Source organism: Myxine glutinosa, chromosome 10 (assembly GCF_964187855.1).
Source record: "Myxine glutinosa chromosome 10, kmMyxGlut1.1, whole genome shotgun sequence".
Taxonomy (NCBI): domain Eukaryota; kingdom Metazoa; phylum Chordata; class Myxini; order Myxiniformes; family Myxinidae; genus Myxine; species Myxine glutinosa.
The window spans coordinates 135,176,931-135,194,160 of record NC_136270.1 but is presented as its reverse complement, the minus strand read 5'-3'; the positions used below and the strand labels follow the sequence as shown (position 1 = coordinate 135,194,160).

General features: G+C 55.7%; 1 protein-coding gene across 4 annotated transcripts in view; it reads right to left on the bottom strand.

Annotated features, from left to right (window-relative positions):
• The window catches only part of LOC137433744 (protein NDRG3), a 119,899-nt gene that overhangs the window by 60,230 nt on the left and 42,439 nt on the right, over nt 1–17,230 (bottom strand). For all 4 annotated transcript variants that reach the window (XR_013624825.1, XM_078786141.1, XM_078786143.1 and 1 more), the window contains exon 2: nt 2,321–2,412. Coding sequence is in view for 3 of the 4 variants with exons in the window: in XM_078786141.1 (XP_078642267.1) it covers nt 2,321–2,389 (69 nt within the window). In the remaining variant the exon portion in view is untranslated. The remainder of the gene's footprint in view (nt 1–2,320; nt 2,413–17,230) is intronic.

The following is a 17,230-nucleotide window of genomic DNA, read 5'->3' as shown; positions in this document are numbered from 1 at the left end:
GTTTCATTAGACAATGTTTAAAAATTTGTCCGTAATTGCATTTTTGGTACTTGACCTTTTGACCCCACCCTAAGGTTTCAGGGGCGGTGGAAACGAAGGAGAAATTCATTTTCCCGGAAAATTAAATTACCTTAGGACATCGAAACAACACTTCCGGTCAGTTAAAGACTTCTCATTGTTTTTGATTTCTCATTGTTTTGTTTCTCACTTCTTCTTTAAGGATGACAAAGTTATAGAGACAACTTATGGTTGCGCTGGTTGGATAACTTAGGGGTAAACACACTGATCTAGATAACTTAGAAGTAAGCACACTGATCTAGATAACTTAGAAGTAAGCACACTGATCTGGATAACTTAGAGGTAACCACACTTATCTAGATAATTTAGAGGTAACCACACTGGTCTGGATAACTTAGAAGTAAGCACACTGATCTGGATAACCTAGAGGTAACCACACTGATCTGGATAACTTAGAGGTAACCACACTGATCTAGATAATTTAGAGGTAAACACACTGATCTGGATAACTTAGAAGTAAGCACACTGATCTGGATAACCTAGAGGTAACCACACTGATCTGGATAACTTAGAGGTAACCACACTGATCTGGATAACCTAGAGGTAACCACACTGATCTGGATAACTTAGAGGTAACCACACTGATCTGGATAACCTAGAGGTAAGCACACTGATCTGGATAACTTCGAAGTAAGCACACTGATCTGGATAACCTAGAGGTAACCACACGGATCTGGATAACTTAGAGGTAACCACACTGATCTGGATAACCTAGAAGTAAGCACACTGATCTGGATAACCTAGAGGTAACCACACTTATCTGGATAACTTAGAGGTAACCACACTTATCTAGATAATTTAGAGGTAAACACACTGATCTGGATAACTTAGAAGTAAGCACACTGATCTGGATAACCTAGAGGTAACCACACTGATCTGGATAACTTAGAGGTAAGCACACTGAGCTGGATAACTTAGAGGTAACCACACGTATCTAGATAATTTAGAGGTAAACACACTGATCTGGATAACCTAGAGGTAACCACACTGATCTGGATAACTTAGAGGTAACCACACTTATCTAGATAATTTAGAGGTAAGCACACTGATCTGGATAACCTAGAGGTAACCACACTGATCTAGATAATTTAGAGGTAACTACACTTATCTAGATAATTTAGAGGTAAACACACTGATCTGGATAACTTAGAAGTAAGCACACTGATCTGGATAACCTAGAGGTAACCACACTGATCTGGATAACTTAGAGGTAACCACACTGATCTAGATAATTTAGAGGTAAACACACTGATCTGGATAACTTAGAAGTAAGCACACTGATCTGGATAACCTAGAGGTAACCACACTTATCTGGATAACTTTGAGGTAAGCACACTGAGCTGGATAACTTAGAGGTAACCACACTGATCTGGATAACTTAGAGGTAAACACACTGATCTGGATAACTTCGAAGTAAGCACACTGATCTGGATAACCTAGAGGTAACCACACGGATCTGGATAACTTAGAGGTAACCACACTGATCTGGATAACCTAGAGGTAACCACACTGATCTGGATAACTTAGAGGTAACCACACTGGTCTGGATAACTTAGAGGTAACCACACTGATCTGGACAACTTAGAGGTAACCACACTGATCTGGATAACTTAGAGGTAAACACACTGATCTGGATAACTTCGAAGTAAGCACACTGATCTGGATAACCTAGAGGTAACCACACGGATCTGGATAACTTAGAGGTAACCACACTGATCTGGACAACTTAGAGGTAAGCACACTGATCTGGATAACCTAGAGGTAACCACACTGATCTGGATAACATGCAACGTTTTTGATACAACTTATACGTTACTCAATTATTGTTCAAGACGAACGATGCCACATGATTGTGACTACCTTCTTCGAAGGTAACCTTCAGGCACTAGAAAAAAATAAAATGGATTAAAATATGTAAAACAGAAATAAACAAGTTTTGTCATAATCCTTCCAGAAGTTTTTTTAAAATATGTTCCTGTATATCGTTTTTTGCCCCATCTCTCAATGGTGAAGAATCACTTAAAAAATTATCAGATCCGAATTCGAATCCTGATCTTCACCAAAATCGAATCATTTCATCCTGGTCACACACCCAACATGTCCACCAAGCTTCGTCCGAATGCGTCCATAATTCTTTGAGATAACCTCCATTGATTTTACGCTTACTGCCAATGACACCTCGACTCTCCAAACATATCAAACGTTACAGGTTACACATTAGGTTCCGCTTTCAAACACCCACCTGTACGGGATTTTTGCTGACCAGAGGGACTGCTTCAGTGAGCTGCACCTCTTGAAGAGTGTCTGCCATTATCGCTGAACCCTAAATATCACCTGCGCAGGTAAAGTTTCAACAGCAAATGTAAAGGTTCATGTTATAAACAAACACTAAGAATCAAAGGTTCATACATAATCGCTTATTTAATGAGTACAATCACGATGACACCTGTCTATACTGTCATGGCCAAAAATATTGGCACCCTTGAACTTTGTTGTTGAAAGAACATTGTTGAAATTTTAAAATCTTTTGGAATCCACATTTCCTTCGTTTTCAGTGGAACAAAACAAAAAAGCTGAAAAATACCAAATCTTCGCTAATTCCACACAGAAATCCTAAAATGGCCCGGACAATATTCTTGGCACCTTTTAGAAGTTGTTAGAAATAATTAGATTTCAAGTAGGTGATTCTCCTTTACTTTGGAATTGAACTCACCTGTGGTGAGTTGCAGGTGCCTGCAATATAAAAATCGCTCATTCAACCAGTTTGAATGGAGAAAAGGAGTCGTTCTGCTGTTTTGTGTCACTGTGTGTACCACAATGAGCATGGAGAAAAGAAAGAAAACCAGAGAATTGTCTGAGGAGGTCAGACACAAGATAGTGGCCAAGCATGGACAATCAAGGCTACAAGTCCATCTCCAGAGACCTTGATGTTCCTGTGTCCACCGTACGCTATATTATCAGGAAGTTTAAGGCCCATGGCACCTTAGCCAACCTCCCTGGGCGTGGCCGCAAGAGAATGCTTGATCGAAGATTGCAGCGCAGGATTGTTCGGATGGTGGAGAAAGCACCTCGATCAACTGCCAAACAGATTAAAGCTGAACTTCAGATACAACGTACAACAGTTTCAACTCGCACCATCCGTCGCCAACTCAATGAAAGGGGGTTCTATGGTAGAAGACCCAGGAGGACCCAACTGCTCAGAGAGAGAGAGAGAGACTTGACTTTTAAACTCTTTTTATAATAAAAGTATAAAACAAGAGTACCACCAAAGGCAATTCATCCAGGAAAATCAGTAAAATCATAGAAATCCCGGAAGGAAAAAACAATCAGTGCACTGCAAACCAAGCAACAGAAAAGGTGCAAATACCAAAAAAAACATGAGGAGAAAATGTAGGCATAATTTTATATGTACAAATTTACAATCGCATCTGCAACCATGAGGAGAGACGGAAGAAAGAAAGAGTAGGTCAAGACCAGGGGGAGAAAAAAGCCGGCAAGGAGAAGCATGGAACAGTGTATAAGAAACACCCGCACTGTATTATACAGAAATTAACAATTTGTTATCTTGGACCTCACAAATCCCTCCAACACACCAGGTCGCAACAAAATTTGCAAGGTCGTTTGCAGTTTGGACACAGCCAAATTCAAGCTTGAGCCTTGCTGACACCAACGAACTAAAAAACACCATAATACTGCATTCCTGCATGGGTCTGCCGCCCAGCTTCGCCTTCCGCGACAGGTATACGGCCAGTTTAGCGGTAGCGGTTAGGAACCCGAATACAATAGATGTGGTTCCCTTTTTAGGAGGAAAGCCAAAGATGTAAGCTTTCAAAGAAAAGGTAACCCGCAATCTATGGGAAATAAAATTTAACCAATGAAACAAAGGAGAAAGTGTTTCACAATTAATGAAAGCATGAAACAAATCTTCCCTCACCGGACAAAAGGGGCAACAGCCGGAAATGGGGGGGAAAAAACGAATGACAGCATTGGAAGGAACAATCCAGTGGGCCAAACGCCACTGAAGGTCACCTGTTCTTTTAGAAATAAGTCCAGCATACATTGTATCCCATAAAGGCTCAGAGGGGGGACCGGGAGGCAAGAGTCCTTTCCACCGGGTAACCCCAGCTAGAAGTGGGTCCCCAAGAAGAAGTTTCACACAAGACCGATAAATACTCTTGCTGCTCATAACCTGGAAGGGGGGTGACCCTGCGCTCATGGGGGGCAGATCGTTTGGGGCAAAAGCCACAACTAATTTTGGAACTGTGGGCTCAACCTCTGCGTCCTGGGTCCAATGTAGGCCTAGCTCTTCGTCCTGGGTCCAATGGCCTCTTCGGATCACTGCTCTTAGTATGTTCCCGATTTGCCTCCTGGACCGAACACCTGTTAGGTCCGCCAGCTCGTTCGCAGGCTTCCATCCCTGTCCAGAGTCGTGCCGGAGATGACACACTTTCAGGATGTTGGCCACTATAAAATGCTGGCAGAAGTCGCGACTCCTCGGGATATCAGGGAAAAGTGGGTTGAAAAATAAAGGCTCGTGTGCATACATGTTAGTGCCATATGAGTCTGTTTGGCGACTTATCGAAACGCCCTGCCAGGCATTCAAGAGGCTCTGATAAAAGACTGGAAGCAGAGATGTATTGACGTGTTGAAGGTTGGTCAGGAAAAGCTCCTGTCCGTATCCGAGCCTCCCAGCTCGTTGAAGAATGGAGCAGGCCAAGGGCTTTCCTGGTAGGTGTTCTGCATAAAGCAAGCGTTGGATGGAGCGGAGCCGGAAGGCCAACAGGCGGCATTTCACGTCGACTAGGCCATGACCACCCTCGGCCGAGGGACATCATATGGCGCTGGGTCGAAGCCAGTAGTAGCCTCCCCAAAGAAAATCCACCAGTTTCCTCTGGATAGCTTGAAGCAAAACCTCCGGTGGTTGCAGGCAGATGAACCGGTGCCACTAAAGGGTAGTTGCAAGCAGATGAACCGGTGCCACAAAAGGGTAGTGACGAGGTTGGTGACAACTAGCACACGACCCTTATAGGAAAGGTGGGGTAGAGCTCTTTTCCATCGGCTCAAACGCTCATCCACCTGGTCAATAATCCTGTCCCAATTGTTCTGGGCATACTGAGGAGGACTGAGGAGGACGCCCAAATACTTGATGCTGTAGCGGCTACCGCTGGGTTTTCACAATCGCCTTGCACCTATCAAGGACGCGGAGCGATCACCATGCCGGGCTCGTCCAGGACGCCAGGGCAGGCCCGCGCTCAACTTGCCAGGCCTCGGTCGGGACGCCCGGGCATGCCCGGGCATGCCCGGGCAGGCTCGCCCTCAACTTGCCAGGCCGCAGCCAGGACGCTGGGCCACGCCCCCTCTCGTTTTTCCTGGGCAAACGCTCCGGGATAATATGTATATATATTGCTGCCCGATAAACGGGCTTTTCAGAGTGCCTGAGTGTTTGGTTTGATTAAAGCAACTCGGATGAATTCCAGCTTTTTGTCGCGTCCATTCTTCCGATCGACGTGGGAGCCCCAGCTCCTTCATTGGTGACCTACCGACATGGACACGGCAGTCGCCCTTAAACTGCCTACCTTCTGGGAGGCTCACGCGGCGGTTTGGTTCGCACAGGCGGATTCCCTGTTCGCCCTGCGAGGCATCACGGCCGACGACACCCGCTTCCACCATGTGGTAGCAGCGCTCGGTTCGGCCACCGCGGCCCGCGCCCTGAGCCTCCTCGAGAGCCCGCCAGCCGCTGACAAATACGGCGCAATTAAGAAGCTTCTCCTCGACGCTTTCGCCCTCCCATCGGCGGAACGCGCACGGCGCCTGCTCGACCTGCCCGAGCTCGGCGACACGCGCCCTTCCGAGCGAATGGACTACATGCTTTCACTGCTCGGCGAGCACTCTCCGGCATTCCTGTTCCGGGAGCTGTTCCTCCGTCAGCTGCCTAACCCGGTACGCCTCGCCCTGGCAAGCACGACGATCACAGATCCCCGGGCCCTTGCCAGAGAAGCCGACAAGATCTCTGCCGCAGGACAGCGCATCGCAGCGGCGACATGGGACCCACCGCCGTCCGACGCAACACCCATGGCGCCCGAGCACCCGGCACGGTCGACGACCGAACTGCCGACGCAATTGGCGGCCGCTACACCGAGCCGACCACCTCCAGCACGATGACCGGGGCCTCCACCTGACCAAGCGTGGTGTTACTATCATGCCAGGTTCGGACAGAAGGCCCGGACATGCCGACCCCCGTGCACCTTCGGCAGGCCGGGAAACGGCCGGGCCGGCGTTCATTACCAGCCATGAGCGCCGGCCACACGGGCAACTTACTGTTCATCACGGATAAAGCGTCCGGACGGCGCTTCCTGTGCGACACCGGCGCCCAACTGAGCGTCATACCCGCCTCTGACCAGGACAGGCAATCCGCGGTTTGCGGCCCCTCCTTGGTTGCGGCCAACGGATCGACCATCCGCACCTTCGGCCCGCGCAACGTCACCCTCTGCTTCGGCGGCCAACGCTTTGCTTGGACGTTTGTAACCGCAAACGTGCCCATGGCTCTGCTAGGCGCCGACTTCCTCTGCGCACACGGACTGCTGGTGGATGTCCAACGGCGTCGTTTAATCAACGCCGAAACCTTCAGCTCCCTGGTATGCACATTGAGCAGCTCCGCGCCGACCGAGCTGGCATGCGCCGTCCCGGCGGCGAACGAGTTTGCTCGCCTGCTCACGGAGTTCCCGGCCCTCACGCGGCCGACGTTTTCGGCCGTCGCAGTACGGCATGGGATCGAGCACCACATACCAACCGCGGGCCCGCCGGTCTACGCCAGGGCCCGCCGCCTCGACCCAGCCAAGCTCGCCGTGGCGAAGGCCGAATTCGACGCGTTGGAGCACCTCGGCATCGTGCGGCGCTCCGATAGCGTGTGGGCCTCGCCACTGCACATCGTGCCAAAGCCGGGGGGTGGATGGCGCCCGTGTGGCGACTACCGCCATCTCAATGACGCTACCACCCCCGACAGGTACCCGATCCCGCATATCCAAGACTTCTCCGCCCGTCTGGCGGGACGGGTCATTTTTTCGAAAATTGATCTCATACGGGGATATCACCAGGTACCTGTCAGGGCGGCCGACGTCCCTAAAACGGCAGTCATCACGCCGTTCGGCTTATTCGAATTCTTGCGGCTGCCGTTTGGTCTCAAGAACGCGGCTCAGGCGTTCCAGCGCTTGATGGACGGCGTGCTGCGTGACCTGCCGTTCCTTTTCGTTTACCTGGACGACATCCTCGTCGCCAGCACGTCCCGGGCCGAGCACCTCCTCCACCTCCGAACACTGTTCGGGCGCCTCAGCGAGCACGGCCTCATCGTCAACCCAGCCAAATGCCACTTCGGCACGACGGCCGTTGATTTTTTGGGCCACCACATCACCAAGAACGGGGCCGTGCCGCTGCCAACCAAGGTCGAGGCCATCACCACGTTCCCGTGTCCCCGCACCATAAAGGCCCTGCAGGAATTCCTGGGAATGGTGAATTTTTATCACCGCTTCGTGCCCCGCACTGCTCAACTCATGCGGCCCCTCTACGAAGCCCTCCGGGGCAAGCCGGCCAAGCACGACATCGCCTGGTCCGCAGCAATGGATGCGGCCTTCCAAAGCTCAAAGCGGGCTCTCGCCGACGCAACACTGCTCGCTCACCCGGTGCTCAACGCTCCCATCACCCTCACCACGGATGCCTCCGACTACGCAGTGGGCGCCGTACATGAGCAATGGGTGAACGGGGTTTGGCAGCCACTCACTTTTTTCAGCCGGCAGCTCCGGCCGAACGAGCTCAAATACAGCACGTTTGACCGGGAGCTCCTCGGTCTACACCTGGCCGTCCGCCATTTCCGCCACCTCCTGGAGGGCCGACCTTTCACGGCGTTCGTCGACCACAAGCCGTTGGTTTACGCCATGGCCAAGGTCACGGAGCCGTGGTCGGCCCGCCAACAGCGCCACCTCTCCGCCGTGTCGGAGTTTACCACGGACATCCGGCACGTCGCCGGCAAAAACAACGCCGTGGCCGACTGTCTTTCCCGGGCCAGCGCGAACGCGGTCCACCTGGGCGTGGACTTTGCGCTTATGGCGGCGGACCAAACCACTGACACCACGGTGCAAGCCCTCCGGGCGGCGGACACGGGCCTCCGCCTGGCCGACATCCCCTTCGCGGACACTGTCCTGCTCTGCGACGTCTCCCAAGGCCAGCCTCGCCCCATCGTGCCCGTCACCTGGCAACGCCGCATCTTCGCCTCCCTCCACGGCCTTTCCCACCCGGGCCGGAAAGCTTCCCAGAAGCTGGTGTCGGCGCGATTCGTCTGGCACGGCCTTCGTCGGGACGTCCACGATTGGACCAGCACCTGCACGGCCTGCCAACGGGCCAAGGTCCACCGACACACCCAGGCCCCGCTGGCACCTTTCACCGTGCCCGAACGACGTTTCGACCACGTCAACGTGGATCTGGTGGGCCCCCTCCCCCCGTCACGGGGGTTCACACACCTGCTCACCATGATGGACAGGACCACCAGGTGGCCGGAGGCCGTTCCCCTCGTCTCCACCACCACCGCCGACGTGGCGCAGGCTTTCATCGCCACCTGGGTCGCCCGCTTTGGCGCACCGGCGGACATCTCGTCAGACCGCGGACCACAGTTCACCTCTGAGCTGTGGGGCGCGGTCGCCCGCAACCTGGGGGTCAAGCTCCACCGTACTACGGCCTACCACCCCCAAGCAAACGGGTTGTGTGAGCGATTCCACCGCTCCATGAAGGCCGCGCTCATGGCCGGCCTTCAAGACGGCGGTTGGGCCGACCGGCTGCCGTGGGTCCTTTTGGGCCTCCGCACGGCCCCCAAGGAGGACCTCCAGGCATCCACCGCCGAGCTTGTCTATGGCCAGGCGCTACGCATCCCGGGCGAATTCGTGCCCGACGCTACCAGTCCCTGGTCCGCAGCTCACCAGCGCTCGGACCTCCAGGAGGCCGCCCGACGGTTTGCCCCCGTGCCAACATCCCACCACGGTGACCCCCAGTCCTACGTCCCCCCAGCACTTCGCACAGCGGAGTATGTTTTTGTGCGTCACGACGCACATCGGGGGCCACTCCGCCCGCCGTACGACGGGCCCTTCCGGGTGCTGCGACGGGACGACAAGTCGTTCGTCATCGACATCGGCGGCAGGTCGGACCGGATTGCGGTGGACCGCCTCAAGTCGGCGCACGTGGACGTCGACCACCCACCACGGGTGGCCCTTCCGCCGCGGCGAGGCCGCCCCCCGTCCACGGTGCCCCCCACTCGACCGCCCACCACCACACCGGACCCCCTCCCATGACCCGCCAGGGGTCGCTTCGGCCGGGTCATCAGCACCCCCCTCAAATTGACCCTGCCGGTGCAAGTCGATTCTGGGGGGACGTGTGTAGCGGCTACCGCTGGGTTTTCACAATCGCCTTGCACCTATCAAGGACGCGGAGCGATCACCATGCCGGGCTTGTCCAGGACGCCCGGGCAGGCTCGCCCTCAACTTGCCAGGCCGCAGCCAGGACGCTGGGCCACGCCCCCTCTCGTTTTTCCTGGGCAAACGCTCCGGGATAATATGTATATATATTGCTGCCCGATAAACGGGCTTTTCAGAGTGCCTGAGTGTTTGGTTTGATTAAAGCAACTCGGATGAATTCCAGCTTTTTGTCGCGTCCATTCTTCCGATCGACGTGGGAGCCCCAGCTCCTTCAATGCCATCGTTTGCCCACACTAGCTCTGCAGGAAGGGGAGGTGGTGGTAATTCCGGTGGCACAGGTAAGTCATTTTTGGGAAAGGGGAACCACAGAGCCTTGCTTTTCCCCCAATTACACCTTAATGATGAGGCAAGGTTGAAGTCCGACAAACACTTTGCCATGGCGTCACTGTCGCATTTTCTTTTTATGATGACACATAGGTCGTCGGCATAAGCAGACAGGGTCAAAGGTAGGTGTCCTGGAGAAAGAACAAGTCGAGGGATATCCTTTCTGAGGGCGATCAAGAGAGGCTCCAAGGCGAGGGCAAATAAATAGACCTGAAAGTGGACAACCTTGCCTTACCCCTCTCTGAACCTTTATGGGTGGGCAAAATTCCTTGTTAACTTTGATCAAGCTGGAGATGTTTGCATATAACAAAGCTATGTAGGCTCTAAAATTAGCACCGAGCCCGCAAGCTTGTAACACATGACACAAAAACTCATGATCAATGCTATCAAAGGCCTTTGCAAGGTCAAGAAACACCAATCCAAAATCCTCTTTGACACATTTACCGGTTAACAAATCTCTGACTAGGAATATGTTGTCGTAGATGGATCTGCCAGGGATCTGCCAGGGATCCAGGGATCCAATAACAATAACAATAACAATCCCCAATAACTGTCTTTGTAATCAGTTTGTAATCCGTGTACAACAAAGAGATCGGACGCCAGTTTGACAGGTGTCGGAGATCGCCAGTCTTGGGTAGCAGGCAGAGTACTGCTCTTCTAAAACTGAGCGGTAATTCTCCGGATAAAAGAGACGCATCCAGAACATTGAGCAGCTCTGGGCCCAAAATGTCCCAGAAGGCCGAAATAAATTCGGCCGGTAGGCCATCGATGCCAGGGGCCTTTCCCGACTCCATCTCAGCGAGTGCACCGGTTAGCTCTGGAAGGGTAATTGGAGCATCCAGTTCCAGACGTTGGGCCTCAGCCACGGAAGGAAGATGAGAGGTCAAAACATTCATCATTTCGTGAGAAACTGTTTTGGCCTTGAAAAGATCAGAAAAGAAATCGATTACATTTAATCTTATATCACTTGGATTTGTTAGGATGTTCCCCCCTGGGTCCAAAACCGAAGATATAAGTCGTGCTGGTTTCTCTACAGTTTCTAGGTGAAAGAAAGACTTAGTTGGGGTATCTGAAACCTTAATATTCTGTATTCTTAGCCTAACCAGTGTGCCCGCTGCTTTTTCATGGATCAAATCCCTTAATTGGGCCTTCTTCTCGAGTAGCAGCCGATAGTTCACTGGGTTGCTCTCATTGGCCAACTTGCTCTCTAACCTTAAGATGTCTGCTTCCAAGCAAGCCATCGTGATATGTTTTACATTGGTACAGTGCGAATTAAATTGTTGACAAAATACTCGAATTTGGGCCTTTAGGTTATCCCACCAGAGACTAATTGAGGAGAAAGAAGATTTTTTAGTACTCATTTCAGCCCAGAAATCACGAAAGGAGTCTGTAAATAAACTATTAAAGCGCGGCGTTACGCGCGCTGCTTGTGAGCAAGGAGGAAGCGGACAAGCGGTAACATATAAACGTCTTTATTGTAAGACTACACTGTAACACTGTACTGTCCCGGGCTGGGCGCCCGGTGTATATCATGAGGCCACGCCTACCCCTGGTGCGTGGCCACCGCCCACTTGGTGCGCGGAATGATGTCACCACGCCAGTGGGCTTTTGTGTCCGCCACACGCGCCCCCCCAGAATTCCCGCGCACCTGGAGGGCCAGTTTGCGGGGCAGACGAATGACCCGGCCGAAGCGCCCCCTGGCGATCGGCGGCGTCCGGGGTGCAGGGATGCCAGGTGGGATGCCCCTGGCTGCCCCTGGGATGGGTGCAGGACCGGGGGGCGGCGTGGCGGCGGGGCTGGGCGGTGCCGGGGGTCCGCCCGCAGGAGGGCGGCCCCGACGTGGGGGTCGGGCCACTGGCGGTGGATGGTCCACATCGAGGTGGGCCGGCTTGAGGCGGTCTACCGAAACGCGGTCAGGAGTACCGCCGATGTCCAGGGTGAAGTGCTTCGCCCCGGTCTCCAGCACGCGGAAAGGCCCGTCGTACGGGGGCCGCAGTGGTGTCCGATGGGCATCGTGGCGGACGAAGACGTACTCCGCCGTGCGAAGCTCCGGGGCGACGTGCGTCGGTGGGTGCCCGTGGCATGCCGTTGGCACCGGGGCGAACCTCTGGGCGGTCTCTTGTAGAGCGGAGCGCTGCTGTGCCGCGGACCATGGTGCCGTGGAGTCGGGGAGGAACTCGCCCGGCACCCGCAGCGGTTGCCCGAAGACCAATTCCGCCGCGGATGCGCGCAGGTCCTCCTTGGGCGCCGTCCGGAGGCCCAGCAGGACCCAGGGGAGCCTGTCGACCCAGCCGCCGTCGCGGAGGGTGGCCCGGAGCGCGGCCTTCAATGAGCGGTGAAATCGCTCACACAGGCCGTTAGCCTGGGGATGGTAGGCCGTGGTTCGGTGCAGCCGGACCCCGAGCCCCTGCGCAACCGCCCCCCAGAGCTCCGAGGTGAACTGGGGGCCGCGGTCGGATGAGATGTCTGAGGGGGCGCCGAACCGGGCGACCCAGGTGGCGATGAAAGCCTGCGCGACATCGGCCGCCGTTGTCGACGCCAAGGGCACGGCCTCCGGCCACCGGGTGGTGCGGTCCACCATGGTGAGGACGTAGGTGAAACCCCGCGAGGGGGGCAGAGGTCCCACCAGGTCCACGTGGACGTGGTCAAACCGGCGTTCCGGCACCGTGAACGGGGCCAACGGGGCCTGGGTGTGCCGGTGCACCTTGGCGCGCTGGCACGCGAGGCACGTCCTGGCCCAGCCGCGGACGGCCTTCCGGAGGCCATGCCAGACGAACTTGTCGGCGATCAGCCTTTGGGAGGCCCTCGCGCCCGGGTGGGACAGGCCGTGGATGGCGTCAAACACCTGGCGCTGCCAGCCCGCGGGCACGATGGGGCGAGGACGCCCGAGGGAGACGTCGCACAAGAGGGCCGCGCCCGCGCCGTCAAACGGCACCTCGGTGATGCGGAGGCCCGTGACGGCGGTCCGCAAGGCCTGGACGTCGGGGTCAGCGGCCTGGTCCGCTGCCATCCGGGCATAGTCGATGCCGAGGTGGACTGCGTGGGCGACGGCCCGGGAAAGGCAATCCGCCACCGGGTTGTCCTTCCCCGCGACGTGCTGGATGTCCGTCGTGTACTCGGACACGGCCGAGAGGTGACGCTGCTGCCGGGCCGACCACGGCTCGGTGACTTTGCCCATCGCAAAGATCAGCGGCTTGTGGTCGACGAAGGCAGTGAACGCCCGGCCCTCGAGCAGATGGCGGAAGTGCCTGACCGCCAAGTGAAGTCCGAGCAACTCGCGGTCGAAGGTACTGTAACGGCGTTCGGGCGGGCGAAGCTGCCGGCTAAAGAACGCCAGCGGTTGCCAAGCTCCACGCACCCATTGCTCATGCACTGCGCCCACCGCGTAGTCCGAGGCATCGGTGGTGAGGGCGATCGGTGCATCGGGCGCCGGGTGCGCGAGCATGGTGGCGTTAGCCAAGGCGAGCTTCGCGCCCGTGAACGCCGTGTCCATCTGCTCGGTCCAGGTAACGTCGCCTTTGCCCGGCTTACCTCGGAGAGCTTCGTGCAGGGGGCGCAGGAGCTGGGCGATACGGGGCAGGAACCGATGGTAAAAGTTCACCATGCCCAGGAACTCCTGCAGCCCTCTGATCGTGCGGGGGCGCGGAAACCCCTTCACCGCCTCCACCTTGGCCGGTAGGGGGACGGCTCCGTGCCTGGTGACACGGTGCCCCAGAAAATCGATTGTGGCGGCGCCGAACCGGCACTTTGCGGGGTTCACAATCAGGCCATGCTGGCCCAGGCGTTCGAAGAGCGTGCGGAGGTGGCGTAGGTGCTCTTCGCGGGACGCGCTGGCGACGAGGATATCGTCCAGGTAAACGTAGACAAAATCCAAGTCGCGCAGGACGCTGTCCATCAGTCGCTGGAACGCCTGAGCCGCATTCTTCAGACCGAAGGGCATGCGCAAGAACTCGAAGAGTCCGAATGGCGTGATGACCGCCGTCTTCGGGACGTCCTCCGGCCTGACGGGGACCTGATGGTAGCCGCGTATGAGGTCCACCTTCGAGAAGAAGGACCTGCCCGCCAAACGGGCGGAAAAGTCCTGAATGTGGGGGACGGGGTAGCGGTCGGGAGTCGTGGCGTCATTGAGACGGCGATAGTCCCCGCACGGTCGCCATCCCCCGCCGGGCTTCGGCACGATGTGCAGCGGCGACGCCCAAGCGCTCTCTGAGCGCCGAACGATGCCGAGTCGCTCCAGGGTAGCGAACTCCGCTTTTGCCACCGCCAGCTTCGTCGGCTCGAGGCGGCGTGCCCGGGCGTAGACCGGTGGCCCGACAGTGGGGATGTGATGGGCCACCCCGTGCTTGACGGCCCCCGCCGAGAAGGTGGGCCGCGTGAGGGCCGGGAAGCCGGCGAGGAGGCGGGTGAATGCGTCCGCTGCCGGAAGCGTACAGACCAACGTGGCCGGAACCGAATCGTTCGGCAAGCCGCTTGGCAAGCCGCTCGTTGAGCTGGGCAACGCACAAGCGAGCGAGCTGAACGTCTCGGCCTGGACAAGCCGTCTGCGCTTGACGTCGACCAGGAGCCCATTAGCGCACAGGAAGTCCGCGCCAAGCAGTGCCATGGGCACGTCGGCGGTGACGAACGTCCATCGGAAAACCTGCCCTCCAAACCGCAGAGAGAGGCAGCGTTTTCCGTACGTACGGATGGGCGTCCCGTTCGCGGCAAGCAGCGCGGGGCCCCCACCCGCGGCGTGCTTGTCTGACGTGCCGGCGGGAATGACACTCACCTGCGCTCCCGTGTCGCACAGGTAACGGCGCCTGGAGAAGGTGTCCGTTATGAACAGCAGGCTGTTCGAATGGCCGGCGCTCATCGCCACTATTGAGCGCCGGCCCGGGCGTTTCCCGACCCGTTGAAGGAGCACGGCGGATGACACCGCCGAGCTTCGTGGCCGAACTTGGCGTGGAACCAGCACCAGGTGGTGGAGCTGGAGGAGCGCGGCTGGCTCCGCCAGGCCGGTGGAGTTGGCGGGTTTCCCCGCGGTGGCGGTTTTCGCCGCGGCGGTGGGCGGGGCGTGGCGGCGTTCACGAGGTGCATATCAGCATGCTGCTGAACATCAGCGTGCTGTAGAAGCTGATGCTGTGGAACATGCTGCTGAACATCAGCGTCGAGGGCCGTGACGGCCACGCCGACGCTCGCCCGCATGTCCGAAGCGGCGAAGTACCTGTCCGCCTCGGCCGCCAATGCTCGGGGTTCCGTTAGCTCGGTCCCGGCCAACGCGAGGCGGACCTGCGCTGGAAGTTGGCGCCGGAAAAGCGCCCGGAATAGCGAACCGGGGGCTTCGTCGCCCAACAGTGACAGCATATGGTCCATTCGGACCGACGGGCGCGTCTCACCGAGCTCGGGGAGATCCAGGAGGCGGTCGGCCCGTGCGTCGTCCGTAAGGCCGAACGTGGCTCGGAGTAGCCGCTTGAGTGCCTCGTACTTGTGGCCGTTCGGTGGGTGGCGAAGGACGGACACAACTCGAGCGGCCGTGCCGGGCCCGAGGGAGGCGACGACGTGGCAATAGCGCGTGTCATCGCCGGTGAGGCGCCGAAGCTGAAATTGGGCTTCGGCCTGGACGAACCAGACTTCGGCCTGAGCCTCCCAAAATTCCGGAAGTTTGACGAAGTCGGCCATGGCGATGGCGTCGCGTGTGGAAGGATCGCTCCAGCAGATCCAACGTCGAGGGTCACCAGTAAAGCGCGGCGTTACGCGCGCTGCTTGTGAGCAAGGAGGAAGCGGACAAGCGGTAACATATAAACGTCTTTATTGTAAGACTACACTGTAACACTGTACTGTCCCGGGCTGGGCGCCCGGTGTATATCATGAGGCCACGCCTACCCCTGGTGCGTGGCCACCGCCCACTTGGTGCGCGGAATGATGTCACCACGCCAGTGGGCTTTTGTGTCCGCCACACTATCTTCTAAAAGTTTAACGTTAAACTTCCAGTAACTATTTCTGCATGTGGGTCGAGGAAAAGAAAGATCTAAGGTTACCATATGGTGGTCTGAAAACAATGACGGAAAACAACCTGAAGAGGCCGCGACGTTCCTAAAGGGTACATTAATGTACCAGTGGTCGAGTCTTGCCGAAGACACCCTACCATTGGCACATCGACACCAGGTATACTGGACTATGTTGGGGTGATGCAATCGCCAAACATCCAGTAGACCGGCCGTCTTAAAGAAACGGGATAGGTCCGCATGGGACTCGGGGTGGGGTTCTGCAGAGTTTCTGTCCTTCGAAGGGTCAAAGGTGCAATTAAAGTCACCACCAATGCACACACATTGGTCGAGATCAACTGATTTCAGGTGGTTTACCATGGAGGTGAAGAAAGCCTTTCGATCCCTGCTCTCACTCGGTGTGTACACATTGAAAATGGTACAGCGGAAGTTTTGATGTGCAAGCTGAAGGGAAATAAGCCGGCCTTTTATGACTTCCTGAAAATGACAAGACTCAAAAGCTAGACCTGGCTTTAGAAAAAACCCAACCCCAGCAGATGAGGCTGACAGATTGCTAAAATAGCATTGCCCTTTGAAAGTTTCGCACCAGTCATGTTCCACGTTAGGTGTGATGTGGGTCTCTTGCAGTAAAAGAACATTTGCCTTTTTACGATCAAACAAGTTTTTGACTTGGGCCTGATGGAGGTGACTTGCACCCCCACCATTCATGTTTAAGGTCGCAAAGGAGATATTTTTCATTCCGTGTTAATGAAATCGACCTGCGCTTGGGAACACTCCGTACCTGCTCGGGTAACAAACTTTCTTAATCTGTGGAATTGAGATTTCGTCAGGTCAAAATCCTCACGCGCTTTGATTATTGACTTTGCGGTGCACATGAATGCAGCCAAGTCAGGGAAATAGTCTTTAATGACAATGTTGCGGTGATGATACGTTTCGTTAAGGAAGGTAAGAATGAGTTGAGGGGATACCTGCGAGTGACCTGTCATCGCTTGTGACAGCTCGGTTGCCTCAATGTCATCCTCGGACTCAGACACGTCAGATAACATGTCGTCAGGTTCTGGGGTATTACCCGCTGACCCCGCGGTCTTGTCTGGAGGCTTTCCCTCTTGTCAGAGGGAAACTTCACAAGTTTCCCAAGGTGTTCCCGAGAGCACTCGTTAACACTTTGGTGGATATTTGTATCTGGGGTCGGAGCTTGGGTTTGAGGTCCCGGCAAACTCAGATTTGCCGGCCCCGTTTGTACAGTGGGAACGTTTATTGAATCCTCAGTCTGCTCGGTATTTAAAGGGGGGGCAGGCGGAAAAACATTTCCCAGCTCGGAAATGGTAA